Source organism: Nanorana parkeri, unplaced genomic scaffold, assembly GCF_000935625.1.
Source record: "Nanorana parkeri isolate BGI_ZX_2015 unplaced genomic scaffold, ASM93562v1 scaffold261, whole genome shotgun sequence".
Lineage (NCBI taxonomy): Eukaryota > Metazoa > Chordata > Amphibia > Anura > Dicroglossidae > Nanorana > Nanorana parkeri.
Genome location: NW_017306529.1, coordinates 210,169 through 227,694, shown reverse-complemented (window position 1 = coordinate 227,694; position 17,526 = coordinate 210,169). Strand labels below are relative to the sequence as shown.

The window sequence follows — 17,526 nt, the reverse complement described above, 5'->3', positions numbered from 1 at the left end:
CAAACTTTGTTCTTCTTTAGAGGGTAACTTATATTTCTTAGAGGAAAACCGTTTCTTTGTTGCCACTTTGGTCAGCAATATTTAGACACGCTTTAATCTCAAATGGAAAAATTGTTACTCTCAAACAAGCCAACTTTTGGCTTTCAGGAGCTGATGGATGAGCTCTTTTGCAGCCTCACAATCTGAGCTCTGTTTCTTGCTACTGCTGGGGAGCTTTGGGCAAATGTACCTTTTGCCCCTTCATTACTACAGCCATGGGTTTCTGATTTATTTGCATTGCTGTGTTTGTCAAGCAGAACATGTCCCACTGAGAATGCAGATTGCTTCACGAACGGGGAAAGATTTTCAGGCGACTTGTGAACGTAGATGGTTTTGTTGTATGTAGACTTACCGGAGTAACATATTACTGTTCTGTAATGTGCAAGATCCTGTTCTTCTGCAGACACCGGCAAATGGCATAACAAACTCTACTGAGCATTGGCAGCCATGCCATTATACTTGCCCAGTGTGCGTTTAATTGAAAACCAGGAATGGGACACAAGGTCAGCAATTCTAAATCAAGCTTCAGTACTCTGCATTCAGGTTTTCAGATTTGTTTTAGTTATGTGCAAGATCAATAGATATTTGGGACCTTTTATGTTTATGGGACCATTTTTTAATCAGTATTTATAGATATCTATATCTATATCTATATCTATATATATATAGATATAGATATATAGATAGATATAGAAATAGATAGATATAGATAGATAGATATAGATAGATAGATATAGATAGATAGATATAGATAGATAGATATAGATAGATAGATATAGATAGATAGATTGTGCTTAACACCTGTATTTGATAAACCGTACAAAATGGTTGTAATAATGCTGGTACAACCTGTATTTTGATATAGATCCAGTGAACATGCATATTCCTTACTTTGGTACTGCATAATCCATAGCCATAAGTGGTACTGTTCAGGTAGTGGTACTTGTTTTGAACTCCGCATTAAAGGAAAGGATTACTAGAGCACAAATGCTCTTTTCTTCTCTAATTTTTTTTCCTTCATTTAGTACAGGATGCAGACTTGCTAAATCACTGACTCTATATCTGAGACTCTGGCAGCATGAGGTGTCCATTTGAGTTCAAATTCTCCCCGCACCCACCACACCTGCCAAGGGTCTTACAAGGACTGTTTAATATTTTCTCATTTACACTGCAGAAAATGCAGCACGAGGAATGCAACTCCTCACTGTAGTAGATTAAATCAGTGTGATGGAGGTGGAAAATCTAGTAAGGGTTATTGCTGCAGAAATTGCCAGTGGGTGATTCAGTCCACCATTGACTTGCCATAATTGAGAGATTAATTTTTGTGTCTGTATGTGATAATTTTTGTGTCTGTATGTGATATGGCCATGTGATGGTACCTTCTGAAACCAGGGAAGGGAGCATTGATGAAAAAAATATTGACAAGTCCATGTGGTTGCTTCCTTCTCTTGCCCATTTCCTCCTATTCCCATGACTAAAAGACCATTGATATGATAATTTACCCCAACCAATAGTGGGGTGCCAGAGGTGGCAATTTGTTGTGTAATCAACCACAGGAGATGGGTTGCTGTTTTATCCCCATAGTGCTTCTTGTTTATTCACAAATTGCCTGTCTGGAGGTTCCAACTACAAATAGTATTCGTCTTTTACATGTCTTGGAGAGGAACTGCTGCACTAGTTACCGGAACCCCTATGTATAAAGGAGGGTGCTGTAGTAACCACGGATGGTGCCGTGCATCTTCAAATATATGATAAATGTTACCAGGGTCCCCTTCACCAGGTTTTAGTATGTCATACTAAAACCTTCCCACCTGCAGCGTGTATAATTATTTCCCCCCGGAAAAATGCCCCTTTTGCTGAGGACATTTTAAGAAACCTTCTCCTTTAAGAGCCAGCAGCCAGCACTTTGTACAGAGGATGGCTCTCCATCCTAGCTGTTAGTAACAGTTCGGGACCCCACTGACACTTTGGTGTACCAATCAGTGTGGCACCCAGTCGTGTGATCCAACATTTCAGCTCTGACCTAGAGATCACATCTAGGCTAAAGTCCACTGGTACAAATAAAAGCCTTTACCCTGCACATGAACACTGCCAGGATATATCTGTATCATCACCCCACCTCCCCGACCTTTGAGTATGTGAGGGACCAGAGGCAGGGTTGGCTAGCATTTCAGTGGTAAATCCTTCGCTGGTTGTGGGGTAAAAATTTAACTTGGGCACTAGCCATTTTAGGGTGTTTTTAAAAGCATTTTATTATTTTCAGCAGCTCCCATAGGAGAGAGGGTTAAGGGCTACAGACACAGGACAGATGCAGACTCTAGATAGTGCAGCGCGCCTTTAAGCTGATAGGGGCAGCACTATATGTGACAAAACCTTGGCTCATTAGTAGATTTCAACCCCAAGTTTTCTGAACTCTTAAGCGGATAGAAAAAAAAAGACATTATTGTAGCTCTGTAATCATTAATACATCACTACTGTATTTTTTGTAAAATGCAAGCCATGTGAGTACCTGAATTTGACCTAGTTTTAACCTGCATCTAGGAGGGCCACCTGGACTTTTCCAAGAGAAAATGGTAACCCTACCTACTCCAACTGTCTATCCTTGCAGTCCTTGTATAGCATGACTGGAGTGTGGTCACAAGTAGCCAATCAATAAATGTGCTTACAAGAAGCATGCTAATAGGAGGAGGAAGCAGAGTGACAGATGAGCTCATCACAGTGCTACTACTTGGTTCACTGTCCAGTAAAAGGCAGGGTGCTGGTCCAGGGCGACCTGGGCTAATTCTAGTTGGTTTGAATGATGCTGGCTCAGACTGCGGACATCTAGTGGCAAAAAACACTATCTGGTTTTAAGGTAAATATTGCAGCAAAAGCTGGTTTTGTTTTATTTTTTAATGGACTATTCATTTTTTATCCTTTTTTTTTTTTTCTGGACTTCAGCAAAGGGGCGTAATTAGGTTGTGCACTTAAAGCAGAAGTCAGACTTGTGCAAGATGGATTCTGAGTGGTTTGCTGTGGGTAACATCATTGAGGAATTGGCAGATAAAGATTAGCCACTTTCTGCCAGCCTTGCACATATATGCGGTGACAAGAAGGTGTCCTTTATTGCCCAGCTGCAACAAATATACAAACACTGCTGTGTGAACACTGCATGCTCCCAGCACAGTGACTGCTTTCGATCACTGTTTAAATCGGAAGTTGGGGAAGGGTTCCTGATCTTGATCGCTGTAATTGGCTGTCAGTGATCAGGAGCCGGTCTCCGCCTCCCATCAAATTACTTTTAATGGAATGGCTGCAAAAGGCTGAAAAGTAATGAAAAAGGCAAATGTATTTTAAGTTTCCCTGCTTAGAGTTTTGCTTTTAGTACATGACTGGAAATTTTCAGATGTTCTAGTTTCTAATCTATAAAATTGTGGTACAATAATATAAAATGAAGAAAAAAAATCATCCAATCCCCTGTGCGCTTCCTGATGAACAGCACTAATTTACCTGTCAATAGGCCCATTGACAACATTTTAAATGAACCCCCCAAAAAAGCTAAAATGACGCACAATTCCTTTTGTGAACTCTAAACACAACCTGTTAAACACAATGCACACTGTCAAGCTGTCATTTCATTGTCAGGAAAGTGTTCTGAATTCAGCAAGGATCACTCCTGCCAGACTCTGCAGCGTGGAAAAGAATACATTAGCAGCAATTAAAATGTCACTCACTAATCTTGACATTTTCAAATTGTGTTTAGGAAAGTTTAATTGTTCTAGTACAGTATTTTTAGGATGTTGATGGTTGGAGCTTTTTATGAATTCTGCCTTTTCGGGCATCAGAATGGAGTCTAGCTGTTGCTATGGTAACTTTAGTCAAGGGAAGCATGGTATGTTGTGACTGCCCTCTTATGCAGGAAGATTATATTTTGATATGGGCAGCTCGAGAAATATGGCGTGAGAAATAAAAATCCTGTGCCAATACTGATAATGTCAGCTGATCATTGCAGAGCTCTGCTGCTGAAAATGCTAGTTTCATGCTGCATTAGTGGGTTTTATTACTTTGAGGTTGGAACTCAGAACGAGTACGCAGTTGAGCTCTGACTTCACCCTGGCTTTTCTCATCTGCCTTATTCTGGTTTATTGTTTTGACTATTACAGCCACTGAATTAGCATGACAGCCAGCCAACTAGCATTTTCACAAGGCAGTCCGCAATTGCAGCCCCCTCTCCATCCTGTCTAGATAACGTGACAGACTGACACACACACGCGCACACACACTCTTTTACCAGAACTTGGTTGGCCTAAGCACATGTGCAGCTCATCAAACAGTCAGTCCTGCAGTCTAGGCAGGATGGAATGTGGGAGCCTAAGTAAGAGTCTTAAAAAATGGAGCACAGTATTTTAATGTAAAATCAAAGCTGTAAAGGTGAATGAACACTCTTAGGAGTAGATTTTTAAGGGTAGGTTAAGTGTTAAGGATGGGTTGGGGGTAAGAGCTATGTGATCTTGTCAAATTAACAAATTTGGATAGGTTGGAGGTCAGTGATGTTTGGTAACACAATTCATGTTATCTAGTTTTTTAGCACTGCTCCAGAAACCAACATAATGATATACACACAAACACTGAATGCTAATAAATGAAGGAGGAACATTATTAAATATAGCAACATGCAAATGGGTTTAAAAGCATTTCAGCAATTTACGATACATGTGCTCATCAGTCCGTGCCAGCCTTGACGCCCCCCCCCCCCGCGGGGGTTGGCCATAGGAGTATCCAGCTTATATTTAGGAATACAAGAAGCCCTTGCCTCTTGGTGTGACCTCATTAACAAAGATGGCAGCATCCAGTGTCCAATCTCTGTACTAGTGAAGATAGTGGTAAGGTATGCCTTAACACTACAGTGATGCTGTGTGGGATATTTCAGGTTCTTTCCCCCATAAATGTTTTTTTTAATGTTGTCAATTTGTAAACATTAAATGTATAGAGAAAAATATTGGTTCATCTTAAAATGCACGAAAAGGGAATGGCTTGGTAGTTTACATGTAGTAATTGCTTAGCACAGAAGACAGTTCTAATGATCCATTCTACGAAGTATGGGAAGCAGTGATCTGAGAAGAGTGGCTTATGAGGCCTTTATAAGGAGACCCGCATGCTCAGCAACTTGCCTGACAAAATGCTGACAATTACCGAAGTGCAGCCCTAATAAGAGCCCATATTCACAGATGCTGCTTCGCTCTAGCATTGATGATCTATATCACTTAGTTCTAATTGTGCCATCTTACCTAGTGATGTGATTTGATACACCACGGAACAGCTGTTCCTTTTCTCCCCGAGTGAGAAGGATTGTTCTTGGAAAGCATCTCTAGGCCCCAATGCTTATTGCCATAATTAACGTGTTATCACAGGTGTAAGATCTAATCATTTATGTTATAAGATTTTATGATAGTCCAGTCACAGTCTCAATTAATCCAAAATTCAATGAGTTGTGTATTTCCCAGCTTTCATTTAACCAGTCTGGACTGTGATTTGGTGTTTTTATATCCTTTGTAAAATTTTCATTTTCTTTAAAAAGCTTTTTGGTCAAAGCATAAGTGTTGAGTTAAATGTTTTTGACATAAATGATATGTCAGGATATATTTTAAGTAGTAGACGAAGTAACCAAAAGTCTGTTTATGTTTGGGAGATTGTTATGGCTGCCATGTGCTCTTATAATGTGTTAACAATGTTACATTAAAAATGTCATTAGTTTTTTTTTTTTTAAATGCTGCGTTTTCACATTTTCTACTGGAATTCACTAAATGTTCCCTGGATACAATACCATAAATACAGCTTTTCAGTGAAGAGAGAGTCTTCGAGACCACATCTCCATTTTATAAAAATTGCAGGTAAATGCTTAGAAAAATCAAGTGTTTTTTTGTTTTGTTTTTTACATCTGAACATATAATAACAGAATAAGGAGTAGGCAAACAAAGATGAGTGCAATCTAAAACAAGTTAAACTCAGGAGACTATAATAAAGCTTGGATAACATGAAAGACCTGATCCTTTTTTAGATATTGCTTTTCTCGTAGCCACTTGGAATGGGTACAGAAAAACATATGCGATAATAGAAGAATCCAAGTCTTGTAGCATTTGTCATTAGGTACCAGAAACATGTAGCAACAGATGGGAATAAGAAACGACAATAGAAATTTAGGCAGAAGTGAACACGAGAGAAGGGAGGGGGGAGGTGTGAAAAGAGAATTGCATTACGACTGAAGCAACCAAGCACGGTAGTCCTGAGATTCCACAAAATCCAACCAATGAAACCCAAGTTTTACAAAATTGTTCCTTCTTGTGATGTGCGTTTTCACCACAATCTCCTCCGCCTTCATACATCAAGTATTTTAAATACTTAATTGCAGCATTTTTCCTGTCCATAAAAGGTTGTTTTTTTTAAGTTACAATGTGACTTGGAACTTGCTAACAAATTTGACCAGTCATTTCCCTATCACAATTGTAGAAACGTCACCAGCACACCAATCCTTTTAAGATAGCAAAAGCTTCATTTATTGAAGTTTTTTGTCATATGACCAAACAAGCGCTTTCGGGACCCTTTATCAGGCTTTAGCTTTAGCATTCGCGGCGCCATCCGCGGTCACTGCGAGCACCCCCCACTACAAGGGACATATCGGTAAGGAGTGCGACAAGGATAGTACTTATTTCCCTAGCACAGCCCCCTTCCAATTGTTTTTACATTGTAGCCCTCTCTAGTTTTGGTAGTGTTCAATTACTGTCTGTGCTGGTCCAACTCCTTTGCTCCTCCCCTAACGGTAACCTTTTATGTCGTAGCTGGGGGAGAAGTAAAGGGGAATACTATGAAGCCAGAGTAGCCAAACTCTGGCCCTCCAGCTGTGGTAAAACTACAAAACCCTTCATGCATCTGATTCTGGAAGTCATGCCTGTGGCTGTCAGTCTTTCAATAGTTTATGGGATTTGTAGTTTCACCACAGCTGGAGGTTTTTTTTTACCCTGACTATAGTGTCGTTTGAGTAAGAGCTCTAAGTCAGTTAAGACTGTTGACATTACATCCAAGATGGCGGCACCCAGCAGCAGTTTTAGGCCTTTTTATATGTCAACACAGGAGTGGCTTTTACAGGCAAATAATATGCATGAAATACACGAACAGCACATATAAGCTTATGCAAAGATTGTTGTTAAATGAATAGTCTCTAAGAGCCTCTGTGTGACAGTAATTCAGCCCCCCTACACACATTCCTTCAACTACTGACCAAAATGAAACCCCTATTCACTGTGGATAGACAGTTGGATGTAGGTAGGGTTACCATTTTCTCTTGGAAAAGTCCAGGTGGCCCTCCTAGATGCAGATTAAGCCTTTGATACCTTGAAATATATGCAGCTGGGGTCAGACAGCAAACAACCCCACCACTTCAGTGCGGATGGTGTGGATGAAATGGGAGAAGCATTTTGCAGATCAGAGTGCGGTTAAGTGGGGACTGAAAAGGGTAATTGTTGCTTGATACCATTGCATATAACAAGGCAGAAGAATGATTAGGGTATTATAAAGAATGCTTTCTGCTTCTCACCTGCCATAGAGGTAAGCAGTGTTCAGGTCTACGGGAAGGGGGCCCCTTAAGTCCTAGTTGGGCCCTTGTGCCTACAAAGGTTAGCGAGAGCTTGTTTTAATTGCTGCACGTTAAAAGTATGTTGCTAGTCAAATCTCCACAGCCAACAACAGTACGGTGAGTAATACTTCTCACTGAATGAAATTCTAACCACAAGACAATAAAGGTGTCGTCAATAAGTTCTGTGTGCTTCTAAAAGTCATAAACGTAAACCGCATTGATCCACTGTGAATGCCACAACACATTACTACTGTGTATATAATTAATGTTAAACTACATGTCTGTATGGTCTATGGGGTCAGTGAGTGATCTTTATGACTTGTTCATTTTATTTCCCTTTTTGTGTTTTTACTCTTCAGTAAAGTGATTTCTTAACAAGTAGCCATGAAGGCAATTGGACTGAAATATGGGAATGTAGATTTGGTCTCTTGGCCCCATTCACACAGGCATGCCATTATATGCATTTATAGGACATTTCTAAATGCCTATAAAAGCATGTAATGATTTGAAATAGTTTAATGCACACATTGAGAGGAATTTATCAAAACTAAAGCAGACAAAATCTGGAGCAGCTGTGAAGAGCAACCAATCAGCCTCTTTCATTTTTAAATCTAAACTGAAGAGAGAAGCGGATTGGTTGCCATGCACTTGTCTGCTCCAGTTTTTGATAAATTCCCCCCATTGTGTTTACTTGCATTCAGTTCAATTTTGTTTGGCTGCATTTAGAAAAAAGTCTGTGCGTCCAGAGGCAGATCAGACATTCTGAACGAATCTAAACATACTAGATCAATGTCTCCTTTGTTTAACAACAAAACAAATAAAAGCATGAGATACCCTAATATTCACTCATTCCTCAACACTACCGCCTCTTCCTTAGCTGGCTCTGAAATGATGTGTTGGCAACCTAGGAGAGAGTTGACGTCACTCCCTCTGTCCTGTGACAACACTCCTGACTGACTGCTAGACCCCAGCACTGTTCCATGTATAGAGGAGCATGGGACCTGCCAATGCAAGTGGCAGATATTGTGGCTTCCTGCGAAGAAAGTGTTGGTAACGTGTTTAGATGAAGCACTGAGATCTCGAGGAATGCTTAATTAAGTTTTACTTATAAGAATGTTGCATCTGTGTATACAGCATCATGCAGGAGACATATAGATCATAGATTAAAAAAAGCATGCATATAGAAAACTAGCATACACTAGACTTGCACTACATCGCCATCTAGTGCTCTAAAGACATAGTCAGCAACACAATCGATATGCTGTTGCATCTCCAACAGAAGGAAGGAACAATGAGGGAGCACTTGTAAGGTTGAGTATAAGGCGGTCCAGGAGTTACTGTTTGCCCTGCATGGGCATTACCCTAAACGTGTAAATGTGATTGGCTGTACAGACCCTGCTATCCGTATAAATAATTGTTCTTAGAAAGTAAGAATTCCATTTTGCAACATTCCACCTTTTTGAGATTGGCTATTTACCAACATTGAAGAGCCTCTAAAATGTGTATTATACTGGTTTCGAAGTTTTCTTCAATTATGTACTTTGCAGTGAGCACTATGCTATAGATAACTCGGTGCAGAGAAGACTGGAGCAGATATGCTTGAGAATACACCATGGATTATTATAAAAAATTAATCTCCCTCAGGCCGACAGATTTCTGCTTCAAGGGCATATTGTTTTTTCAGAAAAAATATGTCTAATTTAGTTGCATTCACAGCCTAATCACTATGAACCTGACCCCATGCTTGTGGTTTATAGTAAGGAGGAACTCGCTACATTGAAAAAGCGAGATCTTCAAGATTTGCTAGAAAGTATAAGACTAGAAATATATTCCACAGCTGCTCTCCAATTGCGTCCAATCCAAGCACCACTAGCAGTTCTTGCATTGGGGTTAATAATATGAAGAACTACCTCTTGTGAGGGTACTCCAGTTCAAGTACAGAAAAGGTACCGATCCTTTCCCTGTGCACACATCAAAACATTGAAGAGTTAGAAGTGGCAGAAAGGTACTTTTTGTCTGCATGTCTGGCACAGTTGACCAGGTTTCTGATCATTCGCTAAAATGGCTCGAGTGGAAAAGTGTGTGTGAGAGCATATCTATTTCTATCGAGATTAAATTTAACGACCTCATGGTTTCCACCGAACTTGTTTCCTCTTGTTTCCTCTTCTGAAAAAGGAAGTGCTGTTGGTGAATTATGTCAGCAGGGAAGACCAGAACTCCTTATGCTGTAAAAATGGTTCCCTGGCTCAGGATTCCCTTGCTGTTTCTCATTGCTGATCTGGAAAAAAACACAGAATCAGAGGGCGCACAAAATTGTGTTTGACCATTCATTTTAGGCTGGTATTTAGATAAAATGAATGTTCAGCTGATCTGTACAGAAATTAAATAAAGAAAAAAAATCTAAATGCATTACTTATATCAAGTTCACACTATAGCGTTGCGCTAAAGGCATGGTATCGATGCATTTAGCACATGCTTTCGCACACCGCAATGCAATACACACAATAGGTGCAATTGGTGTGTTGCCGTACATTAATATTTATATATAATATGTAATGTAAATTATATTTATAAATGCCAGTTTTTTGTCCACCATATAACTGTGTATTCCTACCTACAGCACTTCTTTCTGTAACAGTTGTACTGTAATACAATTGTGTTTTTTAAATTAATTTTTTTTTTGATTTGTAGGTAATTTCTTTTTTGTGTACTCTTGTTCTATTGATGGAGAATAATTTGTGGTGAGAATAGATTTCCTTTCTTAAGAGGCTACCTTTTTTGTCTGCACATTATTTTATATGCTTTATTTCTCTCCCCGTGAATCCATATTCTTCGCAGTAGGTACTTGCAGAGGAGAAACATTGCATTGTCATTGTTTATGGCAGGGCTTGCTGTGCTTAATGCAGCAGAACTGTTTTCCACACTATTTCCTTAAGTGGAAAGAGGAAATCAATTGTGATCAATATTGTGTGATTTTGGTCTGTCACCCGATCTTGGTTTAATCTTTTTTAATCCGAGCTTTAAATTGTACACGATGTTAATAATGTTTCAGTAATGACTTTCCATCTTTCATTAGTCCATGACCTCAAAAAAAAAATTGTTACTGAAGTTAATTGACATTTGTTGTGTAATCTATTACAGACGTATAGTTCATAACATTTGAAGCTGAGCTAATATTTTCTAAATGCAAAAGACATGTATTCTTCCTGGAATCTTGGTGTCCTTTGCGTATTTTTTCTAATGCTGTAATCCAGTGTAAAACTTTGCCTTTGTGCAGGAGCTTCCTGTAATCAAGACCAGCCACTGCTGCTCTCCTAGTGCAGGGTGACTGGTCTGGTTTCCGCCCCCTCTTGTAGTTGGATAGGAACATGCTTTGCCCCTCCCACAGCTCTGCTCTCAGTACATGCTATGTACAGCACAGTGATGTACTACTGTTACCTGGTAATATCTGGCTTTACAAAGGCATTTGATGGAATTGAGGAATATATTTGAAAGTTTTTTTATGCCCGCAGTTCAGTGGGCAGCCCCACTGCAAGGTTTCAGTTTTACCCGGAGTTCTTCTTTAATATCACTTTGTTGGGGTTTACATCTTCAAAAAAATAAAACCTCCTCCTGAGTGGGCGCATTTGCTCCCTGTTCTTTTGAGAGGATAAAATAGGGATTGCACCTCCTTTCCATGTTCTGTATGATCATTTATTATTCAGGGACATAGCTGTTGCTTCACGGACAGCCTTTAATAATGTCCATGTGTATGCACCAAGCACTGAAATGTGCCAGAAGATGGCCTTACATATGCACGAACTTTTGAAGGCCATTTAGCATTTTGGTATAATAAACTGTTTTGTTTGAAATCTTGTGGAAGAACGTTCTCGGCCACAATCTATTGTGAAATTTGGAAAGATTTTCCTTTCGCCTCTTGTCTTAATGGCATGCCAATACAAAACAAGTAGAGGTTAGTCACATTGTAGGTTCTGATAACGCATTTGTGTCTGGCTTGCAGAAATCAAATCTAATTTTTAATTTTTTTAATGGAAAGCACAGAATGCCTTTGACACACTTTGAAAAGCGTGCTACAGCAGCATCCTTGGAGGAGCCGGTCACTATGGAAACACTGGAGAGATACTGCTTCACACTGAATTCAGGCCTGGCTTTTCATCTTGGTTGATAGGCCTCTAGCTGTACAAGAGTTAAGTGTCTCTGAGGATCATTAGTTAAAAATAAACATTTTTTTGCCAGTGTCAGAGCCTTTCCTCAGCAGACATGTAAGTGGTTATTCTTCTAAATTATTAATATGCTCACCGTATAGAAATATTGCTGCTTCCATTCGCTTGCCTCTGATTGAAATGCTTATTGAGCAGAATGCTCCTTGCACCTTTAAGAAAGAGAGAGAGAATGCTTTCATATGTTGGTTTTATGGTCTTTTATATGAAGGTTATAATATGCTACTGATTATGATGGTCACATTAGTGAAGGGTTGCACTTTGGTGCTCCTCAGAATTGCAGTTCTATAACAGAGTTTTATTAAACTCTTAAACGCCGGTTTAATAAATTATAGGTCTACACACCCCAGTATTGCGCTGTCATTGTTACTAGAAGTAATGGGCAGTGGCCAAAACTGGCAAGTACTATTTTGACTGGTTAAAAGACGGATTTGGAAATCAGAGCCTGATCGTCTAATGCAAGAGAGCTTGGCACACGTTTTAATAACACAATTTGTGTGCATCTCCGCTCTTTGTTCCTGAAAGCAGCGTGGGGCTGAAAAACAAAGGTTCTCAAAAATAAAAGAATCTTAAAAAAAAAAAAACACGAACACCAGCTTTTCTGTACAGATTTTAGCAATTTTCTAGCCATTAGATAGGCCATATTTATGTGTCAAAAATGAAAGCTGTCTGGATGGACCATAACCGTCAAATAGATTTCAGCTATTTTAAATCTCAAATTGTCCTGATTTTCCAACTTGTCAATAGTAAGAACTGGCTATGTTGGCAAAGAGCAGCCAGAGAGGTCGAATTGGTAGTGACAAAGATGGTTCATCTTCGAGACATGCTAATAAATTGAACTGTTTTGTTTAATCTGCTTTACAATATAAGGAAGACATTACAATCACAATTCAAAGACAAGATGGTAAGGAGGGTCCTGCCCATGAGGGCTTACAATCTAAAAGGGAGGGGGAAATGATACATGATGAGGTAGCTGTGTGGGGATTGAGGACTTTGTAAAACATTTATTGATTTCATTAGCCCCCGTTGGGGAGATTTCCTGCTGCTTCCTGTTATGGTGACCTCCATCAGCAGGCAAAGAGGGGAAATGTCCCTACATTAAACACCTGACTGATTCTTATTTTCAAGTCTATTGGCTGGAGTTTCCCTGTAGATGGATATTCTGCACCTTTAAATACCCTTGAAGGCAATTTTGTTTCCCTGTTTGTATACATGAGGTGGAACTGTTTTTTTTATAAATGAACCCCTAGGTGTTCAGTTTGCATGCCACTAGCTCCCCTAGATGTCACTTATGAGTATAGGATTTATATTAATCAGTGCCATCTAGAGGTTTTAATGAACCCCTGTGTTCCCCACATTGTAAACCAAGTCCTTGCCATATTCTGTGCAAATATCCTGCTCATAAATTTTGACTTGATCCAGACAGTCAGAATCATAACATGTGATGTTACTTCAGGTATGTATATTTATGGACATTATCAGGCCATTCATATAGTGTGGTAACTGTTGCAGAACTTATTCAACTTTGGTCTTTATTGTACCGATGGACGTTACAATCTTCTTACATGCCAACTGACCACATTTTGTACATCATTATATGTAAGGCATATTTTTCATATATAAAATCTTAAATTCAAGCTTAATCCCACTCTGATTTACATTTAAAAAAAAAACCCACAGTACACCGTTATAGAAAAAATATCAATTCCTTAATCGGTGAAACTGTACAATTGAAAAGGTTTTGATTCACTAGACTATATACATGCAGATCTGCCCAGTATGTTCAGACTCGTACATGAATTATGATTTCCTGAATTGCATGATTCTCCACAACATTGGTAATTTGTAAATTGCCGATTTTGATCACCACCAGCAGCAACCATTTGACCTGTTTAACAGACCCAAGTTGTGTACAGTATACGATCGGGTTTGCACAAGGAACACTTTACTCTGGTGTGTAGGAATGAACGTTCTGGTGCACCTCAATAAATCACCTATTAGACTTCATATTTGTAGAGGCAAGACAGTCCATAGTGTAAAACACACATTATTTCTGGCGCTGTAATGGAGCGCTGGGTTATTGCACTTGCAGCTGGTAAATACGCCAGCATGCACATAGTAAAAATATACTGCGCACTGTGTAAACCTTTTTCACGCTACATTTGTTTCTCATTCATGCCATTTGGTGGAAGGTAGGAGCAGATGGGAGATTGTTTTGTTTTTTTTTTTCTTTTTCATTTGATCTGTTAAATGTGTCTAAAATAACACATCTCAAGGTACACGTTTCCCATAACTTGTTAGAGGAATGAAAATCTGTTCATGCTAAAATTTGGTGTTATTTACTGCACACCGCGTGCCATCTAATTAGTAATGAAATAAACATTTTACCCATGTGTACAGTAAGTGCCATGCAGAACTTTATTCATCTTGGACTTTTATAGTGCTCGGTGCTTTATAAGCTAGTCTCTGTGGAGGTTGCTACGGGTTTATATTGAAGCTCTGCAGATGGAGGGTTCTCGGTTTGCTGTGAATCTGACTGATAAATACATGTAACTCTGTGCTCATGATGTATGTTCACTTTTGCTTTGTTCTGTCATTTGTAAGATTCAACAAAATATATAAACTAGAATAATGAATACCTTCTAGATAAAACTGGGGTATTAAGTCTGAACTCCTGGCAGATATAAAAGAAATCCATTACTTTAGCTAGTTTCTTTCGGTACTCGCCAATACCGTACTGGTACTTCGGAGCATAGAGCCAGCTAATCAGGATGCCGGGAGGCAGGTCACTGCACTCTTGAGTGGCCCTCTGTCTGGAAGTTCCGGTATTGGGTAAGTATCGTAGCATTTGGGTGAGTAAGAGTACTCGCCAAAATATTCAGTTTCGGCACAGATACTAGTATCGGTGCATCCCTAGTATTAAATTAATAAATGCATTGGTCAAATGTAGGTTCTTGAATTGTCAGTCTTTTGCAATTCCCTGTACAGGAGTACTCAGACTCTGAGAGGGAGGGCATAACGGGGAGCCACTCAGTTGTGCTAAACTCAAATGTGCCAACAGGAAGCATGCTGAAAGAAAGAGCAGACTAAATACCCTATTAGTCTTAAGTCAACAGGCTAGAGGTGGAGACAGTGGGGGTCATACACATGACTGTACAGTGTTATGGCGCTCTGTAAATCTTAGAACTGGATAGACAAAAATGTAAATCCTTTGGCAGCTAAAACTGCTCCCATATATGCATTTCATCAGTATATCGTTAGCTGTTAGCCCAGAGTCATGTTTTAAAATGACTCAAGACAGACCAATGTCAATGATTTGTTCTTGTGACCAGTACCAAGTCATACGTCATGTGACTTCTGGTAAAGGGGCTAGGATGGCTGACATGTAGGCAGGTGTCCAGTTAGTGGCTGTGCCTGAACAGGTCTTATTTTAGCAGATATGCCATGGGCCACATGGATCTGTGTGCTTTCTGGTAGAGAGAAGAACTTATATGAATTCTGTAGGTCCTATTTTAGGACGGCTGCAGTCTTTCTGATATTGTAAGGTATAAAATCCATCAGGTCAGTATTTGTGTCTTTCAGTACAGTGCTGTTTCTTGCTGTCATCATTGGACACAGTGCAAGTTAGGGGTGCTGTGCATTCTCTGTATCCACAGACAGTATTCTTATTTTATCACCGTATCAAACCCTGGATATACTACTTGCCCTACTTGGCTACTTGCTGTTATGTAATTATCTTTTTCCGGCTATTGTGCTGTAAGTAGATAGAGGTGGTGATATACTACTTCACACACAGGTAGGCGGATGTTAGGCTGGGTCAGTCTGCAGGTCTGTTAATTAGAAGCAAAACTAAAAACTAAAGGGACAGCCTAAGGAGATTTAGAGCTTATGCGTGTGTGGTATTGTGGGTTAAAGTTGTAGAATCCAAAGGCTGCTTAATTTTTGGGAATCGTCTTTAAATATCTGTTTTGTCATGAAGAAAGCTTTACTGTCTGTCAATGGATACTAAATCTATGTTAGTATTTAAAGTAAGTATTGCGTGCTTCTGTCATAAGTGAAAGTGGCATTATTGTAGGTTACTGGTTTTCCTCCAAAAAAAAGGCAATTTTTCCCTGTAATATTTGTATATCTGTGCATTGGCATTTGGACAGAAATGAGGAGCACGTCGTATCTGCTTATGAGAATGAATACTCTAGCTGCAAGTGCATCTTAAGAAGTCTGAGATTTTGTTACCTTGAAGGGAGATAGTTATGTGTATCTTTTTAATTAATGGTTCAGGAACCACAGAAACCTATAACATTAAGCTTTCTGACTTTGTCCATACAAGCGACTTAAACAGCATTTATTTTCTAATACTTGTAATTACATTTTAAATGTGTGTATATTGATCCATTTTGCAACCTTCTGGCTGACCAGTATCCAAGAATTTTTATTTATTTTCCCTTGAAAAATTGGCCATTTTATGATGTATACCTAAAATGTCAAACCAAAATGTATTTTCTCATAAAAAATAAGGAATTAGTGTGGCTTTGTAATAATATGGTATATTGATAATATACTTTTATTCTGAAAAATCAAAGTGCTTTTATTTATTTTAAAAATATTTGCTTTATCTTAAGTCTACCTTAAATAGTTTTTGAAGCAATATTTTCTGCTCATTAGCACATTCAGAGTGAGAGCTGCATGATTTGCATCACAAAGCCCTGGTGGCATGATGCAGACGGGAGTTATCACTACACAGGCAGAAGCAAGATGTTCCTCTAACCCTTATAATGGCCACTTAATTAGTAAACTATGATTTATTTTAGTGCAGGGTTTTTTTTAGTAGAGCCAATTTTTGAGGATACATGTTCATTATTTCCCACAAAGAGTCTCTAAGAACCTTAAGTGGGATCAATGCTATCCCCATTTTGATTGAAGGCAAAATAAAAGGGATTATTTTTTATCAATTTAAGGGGGGGAAAGGTGGTAATGTGCACTTGTAATAGCAAGTTAAAACAATTTTTTTGTTAAATGGTAGCAGTTTTAGGTTAGGTGGTTGGTCTCCTGTCTCAATATACTTTGAAGCTCTTTTACAGTAAAATAGCATTAAAGAAATGCACCACTTTAGTATATATATATTCAGACATAATTGTCGGGATGCGCTTCAGCTGCGGCGTCTCAGTATACCGCAAGCTGCAGCTCCCTATATACTGAGCTTACGGTGATGGGAGGACGCTAATTTGTGTCCTGCCGTTACCCTAAAGAGAACTATGGGGAAAATCCCTGACCCCATAGTTCTCCTTTAATCACTGATAACACTAAACTGATGAACAGTAAAAACGTTTTAATCGTCACCTATGGGCGTATTTTTCGTTTTTGATTTTTTTTTGCGTGCGCACGCAATTTAAGGCTTGACATGTTTGGTGTCTATTTACCCGACGTGACCCCGACTTTTATGTTTTACTAAAAATATGGGTAAGATAAAACTTTTTTTTTTACATTTATGGTACTTTTTAAATTGTATAGTAAACCCCCCTTCCCCCCGTGGTGATTATATACCTCCAAAAGAAAGCTCTATCTGTCCCCAAACTTTTTTAACATAAATTGCAAGGCTATAGTCCGGTCATGCTGACTGGTGAAATTTTTGACTGACTGGTGAGACGCTATCAAATTTTT

The 17,526-nt window shown here is 39.1% G+C and overlaps 1 protein-coding gene across 5 annotated transcripts in view; it reads left to right on the top strand.

The window, feature by feature from the left end:
• Nucleotides 1–17,526, top strand: part of LOC108787438 (serine/threonine-protein phosphatase 2A 55 kDa regulatory subunit B beta isoform) — a 285,509-nt gene that overhangs the window by 212,416 nt on the left and 55,567 nt on the right. Inside the window, exon 2 of one of the 5 annotated variants that reach the window (XM_018556997.1) lies at nt 1,956–1,985. The exons of the other annotated variants lie outside the window; for them this stretch is intronic. Coding sequence (XP_018412499.1) covers nt 1,956–1,985 — 30 coding nt within the window. The remainder of the gene's footprint in view (nt 1–1,955; nt 1,986–17,526) is intronic. 5 annotated transcript variants of the gene reach the window in all.